The 18,311-nt window shown below is 47.9% G+C and overlaps 6 protein-coding genes across 6 annotated transcripts in view; 3 read left to right on the top strand and 3 right to left on the bottom strand.

Moving 5' to 3' along the window:
• Nucleotides 1-698: 698 nt before the first annotated feature.
• Nucleotides 699-1,701, top strand: Pmar_PMAR012352 (hypothetical protein; the record flags this gene model as incomplete). The annotated part of the gene is made up of 4 exons (XM_002787534.1): nucleotides 699-852; nucleotides 904-1,141; nucleotides 1,188-1,284; nucleotides 1,414-1,701. The coding sequence occupies exons 1-4, from the start codon at nucleotides 705-707 to the stop codon at nucleotides 1,699-1,701; spliced, it is 771 nt and encodes a 256-aa protein (XP_002787580.1). The 5' UTR covers nucleotides 699-704.
• A 1,530-nt stretch (nucleotides 1,702-3,231) lies between these two features.
• Nucleotides 3,232-5,287, bottom strand: Pmar_PMAR012351 (hypothetical protein; the record flags this gene model as incomplete). Its single annotated transcript, XM_002787533.1, has 5 exons — nucleotides 3,232-3,312; nucleotides 3,506-3,656; nucleotides 3,701-3,866; nucleotides 3,913-3,962; nucleotides 5,235-5,287. The coding sequence occupies 5 exons, from the start codon at nucleotides 5,285-5,287 to the stop codon at nucleotides 3,232-3,234; spliced, it is 501 nt and encodes a 166-aa protein (XP_002787579.1).
• Nucleotides 5,288-5,619: 332 nt separating this feature from the next.
• Pmar_PMAR012350 (hypothetical protein) lies at nucleotides 5,620-7,357 on the top strand (the record flags this gene model as incomplete). Its single annotated transcript, XM_002787532.1, has 4 exons — nucleotides 5,620-5,758; nucleotides 5,828-5,906; nucleotides 5,955-6,154; nucleotides 7,164-7,357. 4 exons carry the CDS (start codon nucleotides 5,620-5,622, stop codon nucleotides 7,355-7,357), a joined length of 612 nt encoding a protein of 203 aa, XP_002787578.1.
• A 4,511-nt stretch (nucleotides 7,358-11,868) lies between these two features.
• Pmar_PMAR012349 (hypothetical protein) lies at nucleotides 11,869-13,097 on the bottom strand (the record flags this gene model as incomplete). Its single annotated transcript, XM_002787531.1, has 5 exons — nucleotides 11,869-11,949; nucleotides 11,997-12,176; nucleotides 12,239-12,404; nucleotides 12,739-12,872; nucleotides 12,990-13,097. 5 exons carry the CDS (start codon nucleotides 13,095-13,097, stop codon nucleotides 11,869-11,871), a joined length of 669 nt encoding a protein of 222 aa, XP_002787577.1.
• Nucleotides 13,098-13,331: 234 nt separating this feature from the next.
• Nucleotides 13,332-13,481, bottom strand: Pmar_PMAR012348 (hypothetical protein; the record flags this gene model as incomplete). The annotated part of the gene is made up of 1 exon (XM_002787530.1): nucleotides 13,332-13,481. A coding segment is annotated over one exon (150 nt), but the record flags the coding sequence as incomplete, so codon positions are not given.
• A 1,505-nt stretch (nucleotides 13,482-14,986) lies between these two features.
• Pmar_PMAR012347 (calcium-transporting ATPase 1, endoplasmic reticulum-type, putative) overlaps nucleotides 14,987-18,311 on the top strand; it is a gene marked incomplete at both ends in the record, with an annotated part of 3,652 nt that continues 327 nt past the window's right edge. The window contains 7 exons of the mRNA XM_002787529.1: nucleotides 14,987-15,169; nucleotides 15,223-15,359; nucleotides 15,405-16,829; nucleotides 16,888-16,982; nucleotides 17,040-17,476; nucleotides 17,525-17,645; nucleotides 17,960-18,256. Of these exons, the coding sequence (XP_002787575.1) occupies nucleotides 14,987-15,169; nucleotides 15,223-15,359; nucleotides 15,405-16,829; nucleotides 16,888-16,982; nucleotides 17,040-17,476; nucleotides 17,525-17,645; nucleotides 17,960-18,256 (2,695 nt within the window). The remainder of the gene's footprint in view (nucleotides 15,170-15,222; nucleotides 15,360-15,404; nucleotides 16,830-16,887; nucleotides 16,983-17,039; nucleotides 17,477-17,524; nucleotides 17,646-17,959; nucleotides 18,257-18,311) is intronic.

Below are 18,311 nucleotides of genomic sequence, written 5' to 3'. Positions count from 1 at the left end.
TTGCGCACAGCGCGCATCTGGTAGGGGTCACTTGCAGGTGTAGATACAGGAAGACTTTCCCGACTCAATCGAATTCTGATCTGTGTTAATACATGGCTCCTATTCATTCTGCGAAAACGGAAGATGAATGGTGATACCGCACAACTCTGAGGATATTTTGGCAAATTCTTGTTAATTTCTATACACTTCTACCCGCGGTCGTACGAACAAAAAGACGCAAAATTTCCCAGAAATTTCCTGAAATTTTTTTATAATGTCACAACCACACGTCGTCAAGCATGTGCAAATTTTCTCACACGGGTCACCCCAGCCGTCGGAGTAGATAAGCTATGCATCGAAGCTACGGCCCTCCTGGCGGCGCTTTGCCGCTGTGGGGTCTACTACGTGGCACTTGTGGTTTTGTATTTTATGCAGTGTCATGGCACTCCCTACTTGGGAGTAGTCCTACTCCCTCCTTCCTCCCTCGGTATTGTCTTGGTTGGTGATGACCACCTTAGAACGAAATATTGACAGTTGCCAAGTTCTGAGAATAATCTGTGTTGCTTGTCGTTGTTGGATGCTCACTAGGCATAGCCCTCATGCTGGTGTATGGCTGGGACTGCTCTACTCTCACAAGTGCAGTCGTGCTGTTGGTTGATCCTTCCACTTGTCGTGTTGGGGCCATGTTGCGTTCATAGTGAGCTCATGATGGTGATGGTAGTGTGATGGCCACGACGACGATGACGACAGTGGCGAAGGACAAGGGGAAGGAGTTGGCTCGGCTGCTGTCCGTGAGAGAGGACGTAGAAGCCCAACTGGTGAGGGCTCGCAAACGACTGAAGGTGCAGGGGGGCGGTGGGAAGCCATCGAGAGGTGGGAAGAAGTTATTCCATTTCACAAGGGTTCTACTCTGTCGGTCATCAGTTGGGATGAACGAGTTGCTGATAGAGGCTCGCAAGTTGACTCCAACGACGATACCCCCACCTTATATGACTTTCACTGTCGACGCCGGTCCGCAGGAGGCGCTGCCAGTGAGGAGCCATGTTCCTTTCCCAACCCTCGACGAGTTCAGGACTAGTAGTCTGTTTATGCATACTATACAGCAACAACAACAACAGCAGCAGCAGCAGCAGTTGGTCAAAAAGGGCGATATTGTTGCGAAGTAGCCGCTAATGCGTCTTCGCCAAGAGGTTAGTGATGGCTGTCAGGCCCCCTGCCAACCCTAGGGTGTCGACCCTTGAGGAGGAGAAGGCGAGTGCTCCTGCAGCCCAGCAGCCCCTCTCGGGACCTTCTGCACTACTACAGGTGATGAGAGTCTTGAATGATGGCTTCGTCAGGCGATATGAAAATTGAAAGGACATTCTGGGAATTTCTGACTGTTTGTGTACAATTGAACTCTCGAGCTCATATGAGGAAACTTCACACTGTCGTCAGGCATCAAGGATGGCTGCTGCAGCAGCCGCTGCTGCTGCTGACTTGTCGTCCTCGTCATCATCATCTTCTGAATCTGGCAGTGATAGTGAGGGCGACGACTCGTCCGAGGATGAGCTCACGGACTCCTCCTCCTCTGCATCGGCCGTCGATGACCTCACTGTAGAGCAACAAGAGCCGACTGATGGAGGCAAGACTGAGGAGAAGATTTCGCCGCCGCCTCGGCCGCCAGTAGCAGCAGCCTCGGATGATGACGATGATGATGAGGAGTATGCGGGAGAGTTTGATTGAATTCAGCGTGTTGTGTTTATAAGGGCTCATCCAAGCAAGTCGGAGTCAATATCATCAATCGTAAATGGGTACTTTCCGCTGTGCGTAACGAAAAATTGGTACATTCCATCTCTTCGGCATGTGGCCATTTCTTCAAGACAACCGTTGGGGAGCAATGCCTCTGTTGAACTGATTTGAAGGAATGTTCATTTTGGCGGCACCCTTTTGTCCTTCTTGTGTATTTTCAATCAAGGCAGATCTTGAAGAGGATGGATGAAAAACACAAGTTACATATTTCATCGTTTGCCCTTCGAAAGCAGATATCAACTCGCGGTGGGAGTCGGATAGAGAAACCGATTTCGCGGAGAAGTAAATCAATTTCATAATGAAGGAATGCACTTAGACGAACATGAATTTCGGGTTAGAGTTTCCATGATGACGCTTCACGCCGTGCAACCTCATGAGTCACTCCTGAAGGGAAGCGCAGCTGTTGCTGTGAAATCAGCTCGGGAGTTTTCAAAACTACATTATGCGAATTTACACACGATTTGGGGTAGAAGTATACTAAAATCTACACAAAGTACACGTAATTGACCGTCTGTTCCACAAACGCTGACAGGGGCCCTCACCCTGTCAACATGAGTACACCACAACCCACCACTTCAGAGGCCTCGCTAGCAGTCAGGCTGAAAGTCCGAATTCGTGTGCGTGTGAGAGTACTACGACATCGATGCACATGGTTTTAGCCGTGTTTAAATTGCGTCTACTTTTATCATGCCAATGAGTTTCGTCCACAGGGCGAAATGACCTCTGCTAATGTACTCCCTTTCCTCTCGGGAGGATCCAAATTCGTCCCTACCACAGCCACACTCGATAGCTCTACTAGAATGCTAACCCCCAAAGAGAATTGCTGTGGTTCGTCTTTCTGACGATCTTTATCCGTCATTGAAAACAATCAAATTACCCGACATAACGATCTCATTGACGCTGTTCCAGGAACCATGGAGTAAGCAGTTGCATACCACTCCTTGTTCACATCACCTCACGAACTTAGTCACCATCATTCCGTCGAAACCTAGGCAGATCAGGGACGGCTCTCAGGTGATGAACGGAAGGAGTGGTATCGTAATCAACGTGAACAGCACCACAGCCTCGGTATATAGTAGTTACTCATTGCCAAGAAATTTTGGTATTCCGACATGTTCTCGTCAGACTGAACGGCAATTCGACTACTTCCGAATTAGGCCTATCTAAGGACAGACCCTCCTATCGTCAAGACTGTTGTGTTTTCGCATGGAGCAATCACTAGGACTGCCACCAAAGTCAACTTTTGAATATCACATCGAATTTTTCGCGGTACGTAACTTCCGATGAGTTGTCGAACGCGGTCGCTCTGGAGTAGACTCGCCAAATCGCAGTTTCGTATTATCTGTCACCGCCTATACATGAGCCCTGGGGAGCTTGGTGATACCTTTTGTGACGGAATAACTCAAGTAAAAACGTTCCTTCCCAGGAAACTATACCGACTCATACACACTAAGCGTCATCCCTCTATAGCATCAAATAGGATCTAGTATTGATGATGGGCATGAAGGAGAAGGCCAGGGGGAAGATGGGCAGAAGGAAGGCCACCTACAGAGAAAATACTCCTAGCAGTTATTAATGTTGGAGGAATAAATGCTCGCTCCTCGAAGCTCGAGAGTTTCCTCACTAATTATAAAACTTTACATATGAATTCGGGCGTAAGAAAAAGTGTTGAAAAACCAACAAGAATTTTCCCAAATTTTTCATATTTTCCCACACACTGGTAGTAACAGATGCTCACCAGATAGAGAGTGAACACATGGTCCTTCAACACCATTTCGGGCAATAGTGAGAATGCGAAATACGACACCGTCAACCAGGTAGCCACGAACAGGAGGTCCGCGAAAAGGTTCTGGAAACAGGGCGTGGGAGCGAAACTCATGACCAGGTACCTGATAACAAGCAGTGAAACACTAGCGATAGAAAGCTGCCCTACAGGAAGAGCATGAAGTAGTTGTGTTGGAATGCCCCTCCACTGCTCATCTTCTGACCGAGCTGAAGGGCCACGTAACCGGCCCCTAGAACTGCGGGAATCGTCAGGGCGACTTGGCCGATCTGGGCAGGGCTGGCGGCTGCCAAGGAGAGGTAGCTGAGGGCCACACCTAAGGGGCAAGGAGTAGGGGTCTAGGGTAGAGGCAGTAGTAGTACCAGGGGATAAGGGGTCTAGGAGGGCCCTAGCCGCATCGAAGGCGGCGTACCTAGGGAGAGGAATAATGGCAAGTTGGTGATGGTCCCTAGTACGGTCTGGCAGCCCACAACCCAACCGTGGCTATCCCTCTAGAATGCTGCTGTAGGGCTGGCTGGATACGAGGCTGCTCGGGACGGTAGGAGGCCCAGGAGCGCCACATGGGGGGGCCTGGGATATGGTCATGGTTAACGTACTGTTATTATCCCTTACTTTGCTGAGTAGTGGTAGTAGTAAACATTCTACTACTGCTACTGCTGCTGCTGTTGAGCCATAGTGGCGTCTTAGTATATAAGCCGGTAGCAGTAGGCAAGGCCCATCTGGACATCATCCTTAAGGGCGTCACCCCTTTAAACAGCATGCTGGTGGCCATAGTGGGAATGGGATCCAAAAAAGAACCGGAAGTACACCGTAGTGATGTTACTTATCAATCAGGCCCACAGAAGGAGGTGCCAGAGGTCTCTCCTAGATAGGTTCAAGTGTCGGGATTAAAGAACAGCACGTGTAACGCCATGAAAATGAATTTAGCGCGCGCCCGATAGACTTCAACATCATTATGGAGGTTGTAAGAAGGGAGCTTTTCTATGCAGTCTGGGGAGGGGATAGTCACATGGTCAAGTACAGGTGTTGGTGACAGTGTGAAAATTCTGAGGAAATTTCGGGAAATTCTGGTTGGTTTCTGCACACTTCTACCCGAATTCGTATGTAAACTCTTATAATTAGTGAGGAAACTCCCGAGCTCAGCTGAGGAAAGCGAGCATACATATTGTTCTTCATACGAGTGAAGTTGCTATTGTTTCTAGTCACTTTGCCCCACAGTGGAACTCATTGATATCAGTTGGTTTTATAATTATTCCCTTTTTTTGAGTAGAAGTGATTCTTGTGCCAATCGCGGTTGTTTTTGTCACTAAAATGGTACTTTTTTGATAACAACAGATTCCTAGGAAAGTTATATGCAGCTGAAGGCATCAACTGTGTGTGGCTGCAGATGAAAAGTAGCAATGGTGTGGTATGAAAATAGTCATGATAATGCAGGGGTAGAGGAAAGCTCCTACTGCACGGTGAGGGCGACTAGAAGTGGTGGAAAGAAAGCGGGTTCTACCCAAGAAAATAAGCACTTAGTTAATCATAACCTTCCGTGAAATATGACTACGGTCAACCACACGTATGTGGACGAGAAAGTATGAAAATTTTTAGAGGAAAATTTGGGAATTTTTCTATCGGGTTTCTGGACACTTGTGAAATTAATGACACTTCTGAGTTGAGCTGAAAACAGCGAGCATACACTCCAACATTCTCCTGCCATGTTCTCTTGGTGCTATTAGGTTCAACGTGCATCTTCGGAAGAATTCCAAAGAAGCTCTATTGACGTCTTCAACGATATCAAGCGGTTAAGAATTGATGACGGCATTCGTCTGCTCTCTACCATAACATCTGTTGAATGTCGATAATTCAACCGGAAGCCATCGAGGTGAAAATGATGTTCCTAGTGTGATGACGTTAACATTGGGAACTGATTAAAGTATGTGTTCCTAGCCATACGTGGAAAAATCAAAATCAGTTTCTTCGGAGAATGCTATGGGTTTCTGGATGTTTCCCAGTTCAATCGCACTAGTTTTATGAAGTGTTGTGCTAGTCTATTGAATCCGTGAACTCGTCCGAAAGTTATTATGAAGAAGCATGCCGTCACTAACGTGGCTGCAATGCTGGGGCGGCGAGGGTACATGGTCACTAACAGGAGTACACTTCTTAGAAAGCCTCTCATCTCGAGGGCAGTACTGATATTCAATCGCAATCTATCTGGACTTGGTAGTAGCAGCAGTGAAGGGGTCGGTTCGGTCGAGGCTGCGGGTGGGAAGTCGTTTGCCACGGTAGTAGTGGCGAAGGCGAGGACGTTGGTAAAAGCAGCGGAGAAGGATGGCGATACGGTGGTTTCAGAGTGGCAGCAAATACATGCGTAATAATCATGATGATGGCTATCGGGAAAAATTCTTGTGAATTTTAGGGAATTTCCCAAGTACTACCTTTTAGCGCCTATTCCTCAGCTTGGGGCCTTCTTGGCGTTACTTCATTCCGGGTATAGTGGCAGTGATAACGACACGTTACGGAAGGTTGTTGGGAATACCGAGACTGTATATAAACTTCTAAGTCGTTTGGTAGTCGTTGAGGAGGGCGGCTCGAGCGTTGCCCCGATCGACGAACTCGGTAGCAGCGAAGTGGCCTCGCTGTTGTTTTTCTCATTGCCGTTCATTAAAGTTGATATAAGTTTATATGCATGGTGGAGGCAAGCGTGTTATAGGAGGCTGTTGGCGTTGCTGAAGGCATCCCAAGGCACCCCTCAAGCGGTGGCCTGGTCGATAAGGTCCGTTGGGGTCATCAGGGCTTGTCAAGATGACGTACCGGGGTCGGCAGAGGAAGAGTTGTGGGTATCACTAGTGCACATGTTGGCGCAGCACAAGGAGGTGTTCAATATTGATAAACTGATGGAATGTTTGAGGGGAATCGAAGATGCTTACAGCGCCCGATTTCCGATGAAAACGATGGTAGAAACGACTCTGAGGGCGCTCAGTGAGAGGATAGCAAATCTCGCGACAAGTTCGGGGGGTATTACTGCTGAGGATGCGGCTCTCGTTCTGAGGGTTTGGGCAAAATGCCGAGTCTGCGATGAGAAATTGATGATTGTGCTGTCGGATGTTGTACGGAGTGATACTATGAGGAGTGGCGATGGCGGGCTCTCTCCTGAGGGTTTGGTGAACGCGATGTACGGCTTGGTGAAATTCCATCAGCAATTTGGTGGTAGAGAAAAAAGCGGTAGTAGTATGATCGACTTGCTCGCGGTGCGTGCACGACGAAAAATGAAGGATTTCACGTTGGAGCAAATCGCGCAATTCTGTTCGTCATTGGCGAAAAGTAGAATAACTAACAAAGTGATCGCGACTATGGCGGCTGATCGAGTCGTATTGGAGACTACCACTGCTGCTGCTGGTGAGCATCATGATAACTGTTATATCAATTCTAAGGAGGTTCGGAAGAGTGCGGTATTGGGCTTGCCGGCATTACCGTTGTATCGGGTGGTGAACTTATATGTTGCCTTTGGAAGGTTTTCTCATAAAAGTGGTAGATTTTGGTGTGTTATGGACGCGGACCTGATGCGAAGATACAACAACGGTGAGCATTTACGATGTTTGCTTTTTGTTATCAGATCCCCTAATAGGTACGTTGTTGACTGAGTCCTGTGGTAAAGTGACGGACTTGATAGAAGTCTTGGCGGCTCACAGCGCGGTGGTCACTTCTTCCTCAGCAGTTGAAACCACAGCTGACGTCCAAGATGGTATAGCCTCGGTTTCGATGACTGTGATGGTGTGTGTTGGCTTTAGGGTATCATACTCGTCTTGCAGGGTATACTAGGTCGATCGGCAACATACCTCCCCCGACGCCCTCCGCCACTCTATGTGCTGCCATCACTTCTACCATTCTGTCGATCACACATCGTGACTCCACTGAACGCCAATTGCTGTCACCACGAGAGGCTTTGGGGTATCTTGTTGCGGTTGGTAAGATCGGCTACCGCGACGCCTCAGCCGTCGAACTGTGTCTTGCATCGTTACGGGCGATGACTACCACTACTACACCAGCGTATGTTGGTCTGACGTTGACTCAGCATATGCAGCTCGATACAGCTCTGATGAGGCTAGGGGTTCAATGCAACGATTTGTCGGAGTTCTTGAAGAGTCTGTTGCCGAGGGCGAACGAGGCTGGTTCCCTCACGAAGGAAGAGTCCAGAGGCGCGTGGTCGCCGACGATAATTCGGAGGTGATCAGTTCGTTTGAGAAGTGTAGTGGTATTGGTATTGTTTCAGACGAGATGCTGGTAAGAAGAGGAAATTGAGTTGTCGAAAAAGGAAGAATGTTTGGTGATCTTCGGTTGCATGTAAATGTTTCTGTTGACAAGTTTCTTCTTATCCCCGAGTAGTCGAGTTTGATAGTCGTACGAAGATTTCTATAAGTGGCTAACACATCGGAATCAAATCTAACAGAGTTGGCGACGCCGTTGAACTTCGAACTGCCATACACACGACTTCCCCCCTAAACGATAGAAGTGGCACATCTCTTAATACACACAAACTCGTAATGACGTACAAACAAGCACCTCAGAGTTACGTTTTGGACCATCAGTCACGATCGCTCTCGTTGGGTTGTATCTGCCTTCTCGCTCTTTGAACTACTACTAAGACCTGAACAAGCGGCTTGTTCAAGATCGACAAGATCAGCGTGGTCATCAGTGGCGATGTTCTCAGCAGTCGTGTTTTCTAACAGACTGCGCGTTGCACCCAGCATTAGGGCGTCTAATGGTCATTACTATGTTGAAACTTTACACACAACAACCGCTTTGCTCCGAAAAGGAGTGCATCGTTCATGATCATGGAACGGGGGGGCTACAAGATGGTGTGAGCAGCAGTCTTAGGGATGATGTAACTGACAGGAGAAGGGGCATCAGCGTTGATGCCGTATGACGCTTACAGCTGATCTCCAGGGGTCATGGCGAGGTTCGGTCGAGGACAGGTGATTACGAATGGCAAGCACTGTTGCAAGGAGGCATCGAACACGGAGGATCCTCTGTATATTCCAAGGCAGATCGAACCCTCATCGTAAAGGTCGAAGAAAACCCTCGAAAATCTGGATACGAGGATAGCGATGGTTCGGATGAGAGATCCTTACGGAGCCCCCCAATGCCGAACTGGACAATCGACGAGTTCAAATGTGTGGCGACCACCACCGAGCGATTTGCCGCTGATGAATTGCTTCACGATGTCGATGGTAAGCATGTGTGAGCTGATGCCGGGCAGTTGACAAATCAGACTTTGGAAAACAGCATTGGTGACACTGAGGAGAGCGACGATACGATGAAGAAAAGAAGTGGTATGACTCACACTCTTCCCGCAGCATACTCGGCCGACTCTCGGAAATTCACAACACCTCCTGAACTTATAGTGGCGTATATATCTTCAACTTCGCTCACCTCCATCGGGAGTCCATCGTGATACATCGGCTAACCGTAGTGACCTGTGATCGCACAACTCGAGGAGAATAGGCGTCCGCGAGGCGGCTGGTGACAGTGTGCTGAGGAAGATGGTATTGCTATCTTATGGCCGTGAACTCACCTGCAGGTGGTGAAAATTATAGGCTCTTGAATGCCCTTAGCGAGAGCTGCCGCTTTATGAGGATTTGCTGCGTTTCCAAAGCGACGAATGATATCAGGATTACTGATAGTCGAGTTTCTCTCTACTAGGGCGGCTCTATAGCTTGCTTCGAAGATGCTTTCCCTCCTACGTCTACCCAGAAGTAAGCTCTTTGCCGGGGCTCTACCCTTCCATCGTAAACCTGGCACTAGTCTCGACAGAACTCCCCTTTTTCGCGCCGTGCCGTTATCCAAAACCAGAGTGCCGCTTCTGAGCCGGCCGAAAGTCTTCGAACGCTTCAAGGCGAGGCTCGTTCGAAGTTGACCACTTTTTTGCGTATAGATTTTAGCCTTTTTCGCTGATATAGCCGACGATTGCCTCTTGAAAAAGTTTAGTCTGTGTCCAGCAGTCAATAATTGGAGCTCTCCTTGCTGTTCTTGAGAGGTACCGTTTCTCGGCACTACACTCGCCATTGATGAGCGCTTACTGTAAGCCTCTTTATTCGCCTTCACCATCATTAACACGGATCTCACCGTCCATAAGGCAAGAACGACTTCGTCATCGCTTTTGGAACTTGCCGGTCTTCGGCGACACTTGTTCGCAGGAGTAGTTATTGTAGCCATTGCTGTTTTCTGAGGGCCAACCGATGGCCCAACTTGTTTGATCCCACCAATCCCGTCTCTTCCAGCAGAGGTGGCTTGGTAGGGCTGATGATTATACTGCTGCTGATTAGTGCTGAATGGAGAGGTTGTTGGGAGGCTGTTGCAGATGCACACTGAATCAGCCACATTCACCCCAGCTCGAAGTAGGTCAACATGATCGTGAATCGAGCCACGTATATACGCCAAGAACGGCAGGAAACGTTCAAGGGCATCGAGATGGGACTTTACCAGAGTCGGACCAACTGAATGGTCACCAATGATGGCATCGACTGGACTCACAGGCGACAGCACAATGATTAATGGAAGGGGACGATGACAGTGAGAGCAAGAGGACGTCGCTGTGATCTCCTTGTCAATGTCGCATGGTCTTGGGCGTGGTAGACTTCTGAAGAGGTTGTCCAAGAAATGCAGTAGCATACGGCTTTGATAGCCAAGTAAGAGTATAATCCTTGGTGGTGACACTTCGCCGATGGTAGCAGGAGCGACCTCGTCACTCACATTGGAAGACCCTTCCACTGTTTGATTATATCTGTAGTGTACAAATGTAATGACGGTGACACAATGGTGACAGCAGCAACTACTTTGTCAATGCTTGGGACACATCTAGGCACTCCAAGCGGCGGTTTAGAGCCTCCCAGTCTCTTGTTGTTGCCCTAGTGGAATTGTCGATGTGTCTTTCCTCACTTGAAAACATCGACGTCAATGCTTCTCCTCGCACTGGACCATCGTCTTTTGCTGTCGAGGACTCGAGCTCTATTTTAGTTTTCCTTCTGAGTGCTGTGGACCTCTTGAGAGCTCTCTGCAGTAGTCTCGCTCTGTGCAGTTCGTATGATAAACTGGCGCTATCAGCATCACTATCATCCCATTCCTCGGCGCATCCTGTCGGACAGCACCTAGACCGTAGGGAATCTCGGCCTTCACCGTTCTCGTGTGATGAAGCTGATGGCGTCGGTTTGGGCCTCATGAAACTCGGTCTGTCTGATGGACTGGTAGTATTATCCGAATTATCGTTAGCATGAGAAAAGACATTAGGTAGATCGTCCTCGTAAACAACACTGACACAATCGTCATCGTCATCATCATCTTCGGAGTCTGCCAGGTGACGTACAGACGACCTCTTTGTGGTCTTCTTCACTTTGGTCACACAAGAAGGCGGCCATGTCGCATAGTACTGCAGCGTCTCCATTGTCGTATCACTGTCACACAAAACCAGCAAATCAGCATAGCAATCTTCCTCTTCTTCTACCAAACTCGCCATCGACGATCGCTGCCGCTGCTCGTCACCAGAGCTCTCATCGGCTTCGTACAAGAGTGGAGCTGTGAAAATAGTGACAGGGTCTGGGTTCACCAACAACACCTTGTCAGCATACATATTCCCTTCCTTTTCTGGTGGTACTAGTAAACCTAGGAGTAATACTCCATAGGAATGATAAAGGTGCTCTACCGCTCTTTTATAACGTATCATACATGTCACCGTTGACATTGACGCCGGATCCTTCCTTTCCACTTCTTCATTGCTTATAGGTGGGCACCGTATGACCATGAGCCTATACTGAGCTCCTCTAGAGTAGTCAGCAAGACCACTGGCTTCCTCCCTCAGCGCCATCCCGCCCAGAAAACCTCCTTTGTTCGCTCCTATTTCCGAGACCGTCGGGCTTATAGGTGACATTGGATCGGACTCGGGCCGACTATATGTTTCACGTTTCTTCCTCGTTTGCTGTTGTTGCGATGGTGGCGGTGGTATTCGGTCGAATTTGGAAACTAGATTCCCGATCAACGCGGGAAAGCCCTTGATGCCAGCACAGTGTCGCGCCATAAGTTGCTCTCTGAACTCAGCCGTACACAGCACCCCTCCAACGCCTTGTTCTTTTATCAATCTTTCATACTCGACCGTATTGGTGACGACCATCACTCTTCCCATCATTTCTTCTCTAAAGAGTGTGCCTCGTTGCCCTACAGTGGCAGGTGTGAAGATTCGCGCTAGCGACAGCACACGTATAAGCGTCATCTTGTCCTCAATAAGGCCATAGCTATCACGACTGTTGACGCTCGATGTCGTGGTCGAGTACAGGCGAGAATTAGAACATATGGTTGAGGTCACCGAGGGACCCGACGATGGTGGCGGAGTAAGCACGTAGATGGCCGCAGCCAGATCCAGTCTTACAGGGAGCGTATTAGCTGTCCCCAACGTGGCGGCATAAACGACGAATTTGGTTTTGCTGTTCGAGCTCGACGATGAGGATGCTGAGTTGTTGGTGTACCCAGTGTTGGCTCCAGAGGTCGAGCTCTCGAGCGATGCCGGACGATAAGCCGAGGCGAAATCGAATCTTCTGATGTAGAGATGGATGCCCAGGGCCGTACACGTCTCGTTGAGTTTTTTACAAGTCTACGAGGAACGAGTTAGAGTAGCTGAGGTACGACGAAGGTCGACCCCCCCCCCCCCCTTACCTGTTCATGGGGTAGATCGGTGGTAGTAATGACTAGCACTGGCGGGGCCCCTTCGTAGAACTTGGTGGAGTAAAGCTCTTTGATGAGGCTTTGTATTAGTACTAGGTCTACTCTATCACATACCATGAGGATGTGATGTGAGGAGCTGTTGGGGACAACGCCGTATCTGATGGTCATGATGATGATGACAATGATGATGATGATGATGATGATGATGATGATGATGATGATAATAATAATAATAATGATGATGATAATAATGATGATGATAATAATGATGATGATGATGGAAATGATAATGGAAATGATAATGGAAATGATAATGGAAATGATCATGGAAATGATAATGGAAATGATAATGGAAATGATAATGGAAATGATCATGGAAATGACCATGGATGATGGAAATGATGATGGATACTAATTCGAGATCATCAGTATAATTACCATTACTGATGTCACCGATATCAATATCATCATGATGATGTTGAAGACCTTACTGGATATGATCCTCCGCCAAAATAAACATAAGCTTCTTTACTTGAAATGTGACCAAGCTCAGCGTGAGGGCGATGAAGACGAGTACCAGTATCCTACCTCGGAACGTAACTGGAGCAAAGTCGCCGTACCCCACCTGAAATATCATGATTAGACAACAAGTCGATTATCTGTTCGTCAAAGGCATCAAGAGCTCGATGAATATAGTGGTAGTGTTCAGTAAAAGTGTCACGTTTGAGTGCTCATATCTTACCGTTGACATGGTTATGATGAGGAAGTACACAAAGTCTTCATAGGAGATAAAATGATCTTTTCGTCCGATGGTACAGCTCTCTTCGTTGAATATGGCGCCAGAAAACATGAGTAGTAGTGAGAGTACCCCGAGAGCTATGGAGACAACTTGTCGTGTGGTCATTCCCATGTTAGGGAAGAGTATCTCGAACGTTCGTTCCATACCGTATAGTCGGAGAAATCTTATGAACCCATACCTGTATAGAAAGGTGTCGATGATGATGATAATGACGATGGCAATAATCAGTACCGGACGAAATACGTTTCCGAGTCGAAGTCGAAGTTGGCTGCTTTCGAGCAGAACCAGACTAGTAGGCTCAAGGCTGGCATCGTGAGGATGTCAGTCCAGCATGCTACGGTTTTGAAGTACTCATTTTTGTTACGGGAAACGTAGTACAGAATGCACCAATCGACGTTGACCATCCATAAGAAGACTCGCTCTATGTTATCAAACCTGCTCAAATTCTTCTGTGCTTGTCACGGGTTCCCTACCACGCTTGGGTCCATTCGTAAGGAAAAGAAATAACCCAGTCGCAAGGCTCCGTACCCGATGGTCCGCATACATCTTCGACCAGACCCTCCCCGCTGCATTCTCTAGTCCTGAAAGATTGTCAGGTTGTTCACCCTGGCGGACAGTCGTAGTACATGGTTCGTGTGACGAGGACATAAAGAGTGCACCAGAGTATGGTTCGTGAAACTCGTGATATGAGGTATGGCTCAGAATCGGACAGGCGTATAAGGGTCCGGTTGAAGTTGTCCAGAAGCCTCTTGAAACGCCTGATTGGCATTAACGTCATTGATGATGGTGTTACTAATAACGCACCGTTGAGACGATCGCATCCTCCTCCTGAAATTTCCCTGTGCTAAGGCTAGTTCTTCTTTACTTTGCGTCGCTTTGCGGGTCTGTCTGGCACTGCTATTGCTGGTTTTATGCAGACCACCGTTGAAGGTAACCATTCGATCCGGCCTCCTAAGCGACTGGTCGTTAGATGGTACTTCGTCCTTGTGAGCTTCATCGCTTGGCACTAGCGTTTGCCCTGGTAAGTTCATAGCGTCGCTATTATCATCGTGGTCATTCTTTGCGTTTAACGGTTTAGTTCTGTCTCCTCTGATCATTTTTTTCACAATCTTTTCGTCGTTTTCATCCTCTTCTTCTTCTCCCGAGTCGGTATTTGAGATGCCGTCTAGGAAAGCCATAAACCCTCCGCCGATCATACCATAGCTGTCGTCACCGTCAACACCACCGTGCCGACATAAGCGGTATCTAACCCTTCCATAGTGCACCAGAGTAACACAAATATGATAGTATCACATCCTCACTGTTAGTCTTATTATAATGATCGTTCCTAATTGAACCACCATGCTGATACCAAAATAACCGATAGATTGCAAAACGTCATTTAGTTGTTCCCTCAAGGGCTCTTCCGTGCAAAGGCAAGTACTAACTATGAGCTGTGAGATCAAACAATACGCTATTATCAGCCCTTGTACGGTCGGACGTGATAGGAATGTCGTAGTTGTGATACTGTCGCTTCTTCCTTGTGATCTGTTATTGAGATTAGTACTGCTCTTGATCGGTGGAGGTATTCTGATGAGCGATTCTACTAAAATTTTTATGGATTCTCATCGGCCAAGGTCACCTTTTTCGCCACAGATTACTCGCAAAAAGATCTTCATCCTGCCCGATCGAACCCAGACTGCTGCCAGTTAAGGTACGATTCATTATAAAAGACTTATAGAAGACCGTGGATGGCTGACGCGAAATGCAAATCGATTAAAATGGCGTGCGCTTTTTTAGAAAATCGGTTCAGCTTATGGTAAGGTCGGGGTTTTGACTGCAGCCGAGGATAAGTATTGTCTATTCGCAGTGGGTTTTAATTTCTCTTCTGAGGACTCTGACCTTCCATCGCTGATCACCTTAGTATCAACGAGAGCTGCATCCTGAATAAAACTTCGGTTATGAAAACTAAGACTAGTCGCGCTGGTGACAAGAAGCTAGATGACGACACGATAAGGAGACTGGCCTACGCGAGAAACTATCAAGAAACGTTGGATTTCTTCAACGTCACTCTCGAGAAGGGCTTATCGGATGCTCAAGTCCAGGCTCAAGCTGCCAAGTTTGGTCCCAATGAACTGGACAAAGTATTTGCGAAGATCACTAGGAATATGGAAATGTGTATTATATTTGTTTTCAGACGGAAGGCAAGTCCCTGTTGGCTCTTATATTGGAGCAGTTCGACGATTTGATGGTGAAGATCCTGCTAGTGGCAGCATTCATATCGTTTCTCCTGGCATATTTCGATGATGAAAACAACGACGAGGGAATGTTGGCGTAGGCTAAGGCGTGCGCTGTTATTAATGGCACTCTTCGTGGTAGGTATGTAGAGCCCCTGGTGATTCTACTCATTCTGATTGCCAATGCAATAGTAGGCGTCTGGCAAGAGACCAACGCTGAAGCCGCCCTAGAGGCTCTCAAGTCGCTACAGCCGTCTTACGCACACGTACTGCGAAATAACGGCACTTGGGTGACGCAAGATTCGACATCACTCGTCCCTGGAGATATAGTTGAAGTTAGAGTAGGTGACAAGGTGCCTGCTGACATCAGACTGTGTCGTCTGCGCACTACTACGTTGCGGGTCGAACAGAGTCAACTGACGGGCGAGAGCGTGACTGTTAGTAAGGACGTCGATGCTGTTGATGATGACGATGAGGGAACTTGCGAGATCCAAGGAAAAGTCAATATGCTGTTCTCCTCGACTGCGGTGGCTAACGGCTGTGGTATTGGCGTTGTTGTTGGTACTGGTATGAATACTGAGATCGGCGACATCCAGAAGGCGGTCACTGACGCAGCTGAGGAGGACCAGCAGACTCCTCTGCAAATGAGGCTGGAAGAGTTTTCTGAGCTTCTTGCGAAAATTATTTTCATTATTTGTTTTATCGTGTGGGTGATCAACTACAAGCACTTCTTCGACCCTGTTTACGGGTCCTGGTTCAGGGGGTGTATCTACTACTTCAAGGTCGCCGTCGCTCTCGCTGTTGCTGCTATCCCTGAAGGCTTACCCGCTGTCATCACTACATGTTTGGCGTTGGGCACAAGGAGAATGGCTAAGAGGAACTGCATTGTCAGGCGCCTACCATCAGTTCAGACCCTCGGGTGCACTACTGTGATTTGCTCTGATAAAACTGGCACGTTGACGACCAACGAGATGTGTGCAGTAAAATTTGCGACGCCCTCAGCCTCTTCTGCTGGTGTGCTGAACGTCTATAACGTTGATGGTGTGAGCTACACTCCTCTAGGGCAGATCAGACCGTCCTTGGCGCCGCCTGAATCCAACAACACGGGCTTGGCAGAATTTGCTAAGTGCGCCGCTCTTTGCAATCAGAGTCGATTACGATATAGTGACGATCTGGGTGATGGTGATGTTGATGATACTATCGAGAGTGAAAGTGAAGAAGGGGGAAATAAGAAGCCGAAGATACGGCGCACGGGAGAGCCTACTGAGGCTGCTATTCGTGTTTTGGCGGAGAAAATAGGATGCCCTGACAAGGAATTGAACCGGCGTTGTCTGCAGGTAGGTGGTAAGCAGGTTAGGTCGATGTTCATGGCTGTCTGCTTTCAGTCGGAGGAGCGCTCGGCGAAGGACCTGCAGGCATTTTCTCACTACTGGTCATCACGGTGCAAGCTGGTGGCGACGTTGGAGTTCTCGAGGGATCGTAAATCTATGTCGGTGTTGGTGAAGGAGAATGAGCGCGATGAGAATACTCTGTATGTGAAGGGCGCCCCTGAAGTGATATTGGAGCGGTAGGAAAAAAACTGAATTCAGTGTCGTGTGGTTTTACTTTTGTTTTTCTTCGATCAGATGCACTTCTATTATGACGCCCGACGGAAGTGTTAAACCGCTGAATAAGGAGACGAAGAAGGTCATCTTAGATGACTATGTGGAGAAAATGGCAGGTGATCTCATAGAGTTCACTTTGTGATGGTGATGATGGTCATAGTGCTGTTATCCAGGTGAAGAGGCTCTTCGAACGCTCGGCTTGGCTGTAAGGAAGGAGCTGGATCCGCGGTTGGCACATTTCAAGGGAATTGATGTTGATCCTGAAAATGGCAGTCTTTTGAAAGACCCTGCTAACTTCGTGAAGGTTGAGCAAGAGATGACCTTCTTGGGGCTGGTGGGGTTGATGGACCCTCCACGACCTGAATGCCGACCGGCGATAGATAGTTGTCGAGATGCTGGTATAAGTGTTATCATGATTACTGGTGACAACAAGCTTACTGCCGAAGCCATTGCGAAGGACCTTGGCATTATATCGGCTGGGAAAAACGCGGTGAGTTTGACGGGAAGGGAGTTCGATCAGCTGAGTGACAATGAGAAAACGGCGGTGTTGAGGAAGTGCATGGACGAACAAGGCGGAGTTTTCTCACGAACTGAGCCAAGGCATAAACAGGTGAGAAGAGTTGTGGTTGGTGTGGTAGTAGTAATTGTTGTTATTCAGGTTATTGTTAGAATTTTGAAGAGTCTTGGTGAAGTTACTGCTATGACTGGTGACGGAGTTAATGATGCCCCTGCGTTGAAAGCGGCTGATATTGGGATTGCCATGGGCATCTCAGGAACGGGTAGGTCCAGTTTGCTCTGGAGTGATTATTGGGATTGTTTGTGAGGAAGAGTTTGGTGCATTTGATTCCTCGAAAACGATTTTACGGTATGAATTGGCGATATTTTTTGAGTATGGATTCGGGAGTTCTGGTTTGTGTCGGTGTTGTTGGTGTAGGAATATGTTAGTACTCCTCAGCGGAGCTCAGGAGGTTCCTTACTAATCATAGGAGTTTATATGCGAGGGCACAGAAACCAACAAAATTTCCTCAGAATTTTCATATTAAGTAGTTGACCATGTGCATATTTTCCGAAACTCATCGGTGTTCCTTTTCAGAGGTAGCCAAAGAGGCATCGGATATGGTTTTGACTGATGACAATTTCTCAACGATCGTAGCAGCAGTCGAGGAGGGTCGTAGTATATACAGCAATATGAAGGCGTTCATTCGGTATCTAATTTCGAGCAACATTGGTGAAGTTGCCTCCATCTTCTTTACAGCAGCACTGGGAATTCCGGAAAGTCTAACACCTGTTCAACTTTTGTGGGTTAACTTGGTAACGGACGGCCCACCGGCGACCGCGTTAGGGTTCAACCCGCCGGATCTGGATGTTATGAAGAGGCCACCGAGGAGGAGTGATGATAAACTGATTTCGGGATGGGTGTTTTTCCGATATTGTGTTATTGGTAT

The sequence above is a fragment of the Perkinsus marinus genome (genome assembly GCF_000006405.1).
Source record: "Perkinsus marinus ATCC 50983 genomic scaffold scf_1104296929318, whole genome shotgun sequence".
Lineage (NCBI taxonomy): Eukaryota > Perkinsozoa > Perkinsida > Perkinsidae > Perkinsus > Perkinsus marinus.
The sequence above is the reverse complement of the archived record's forward strand: the minus strand, read 5'-3'. Positions and strand labels throughout refer to the sequence as shown.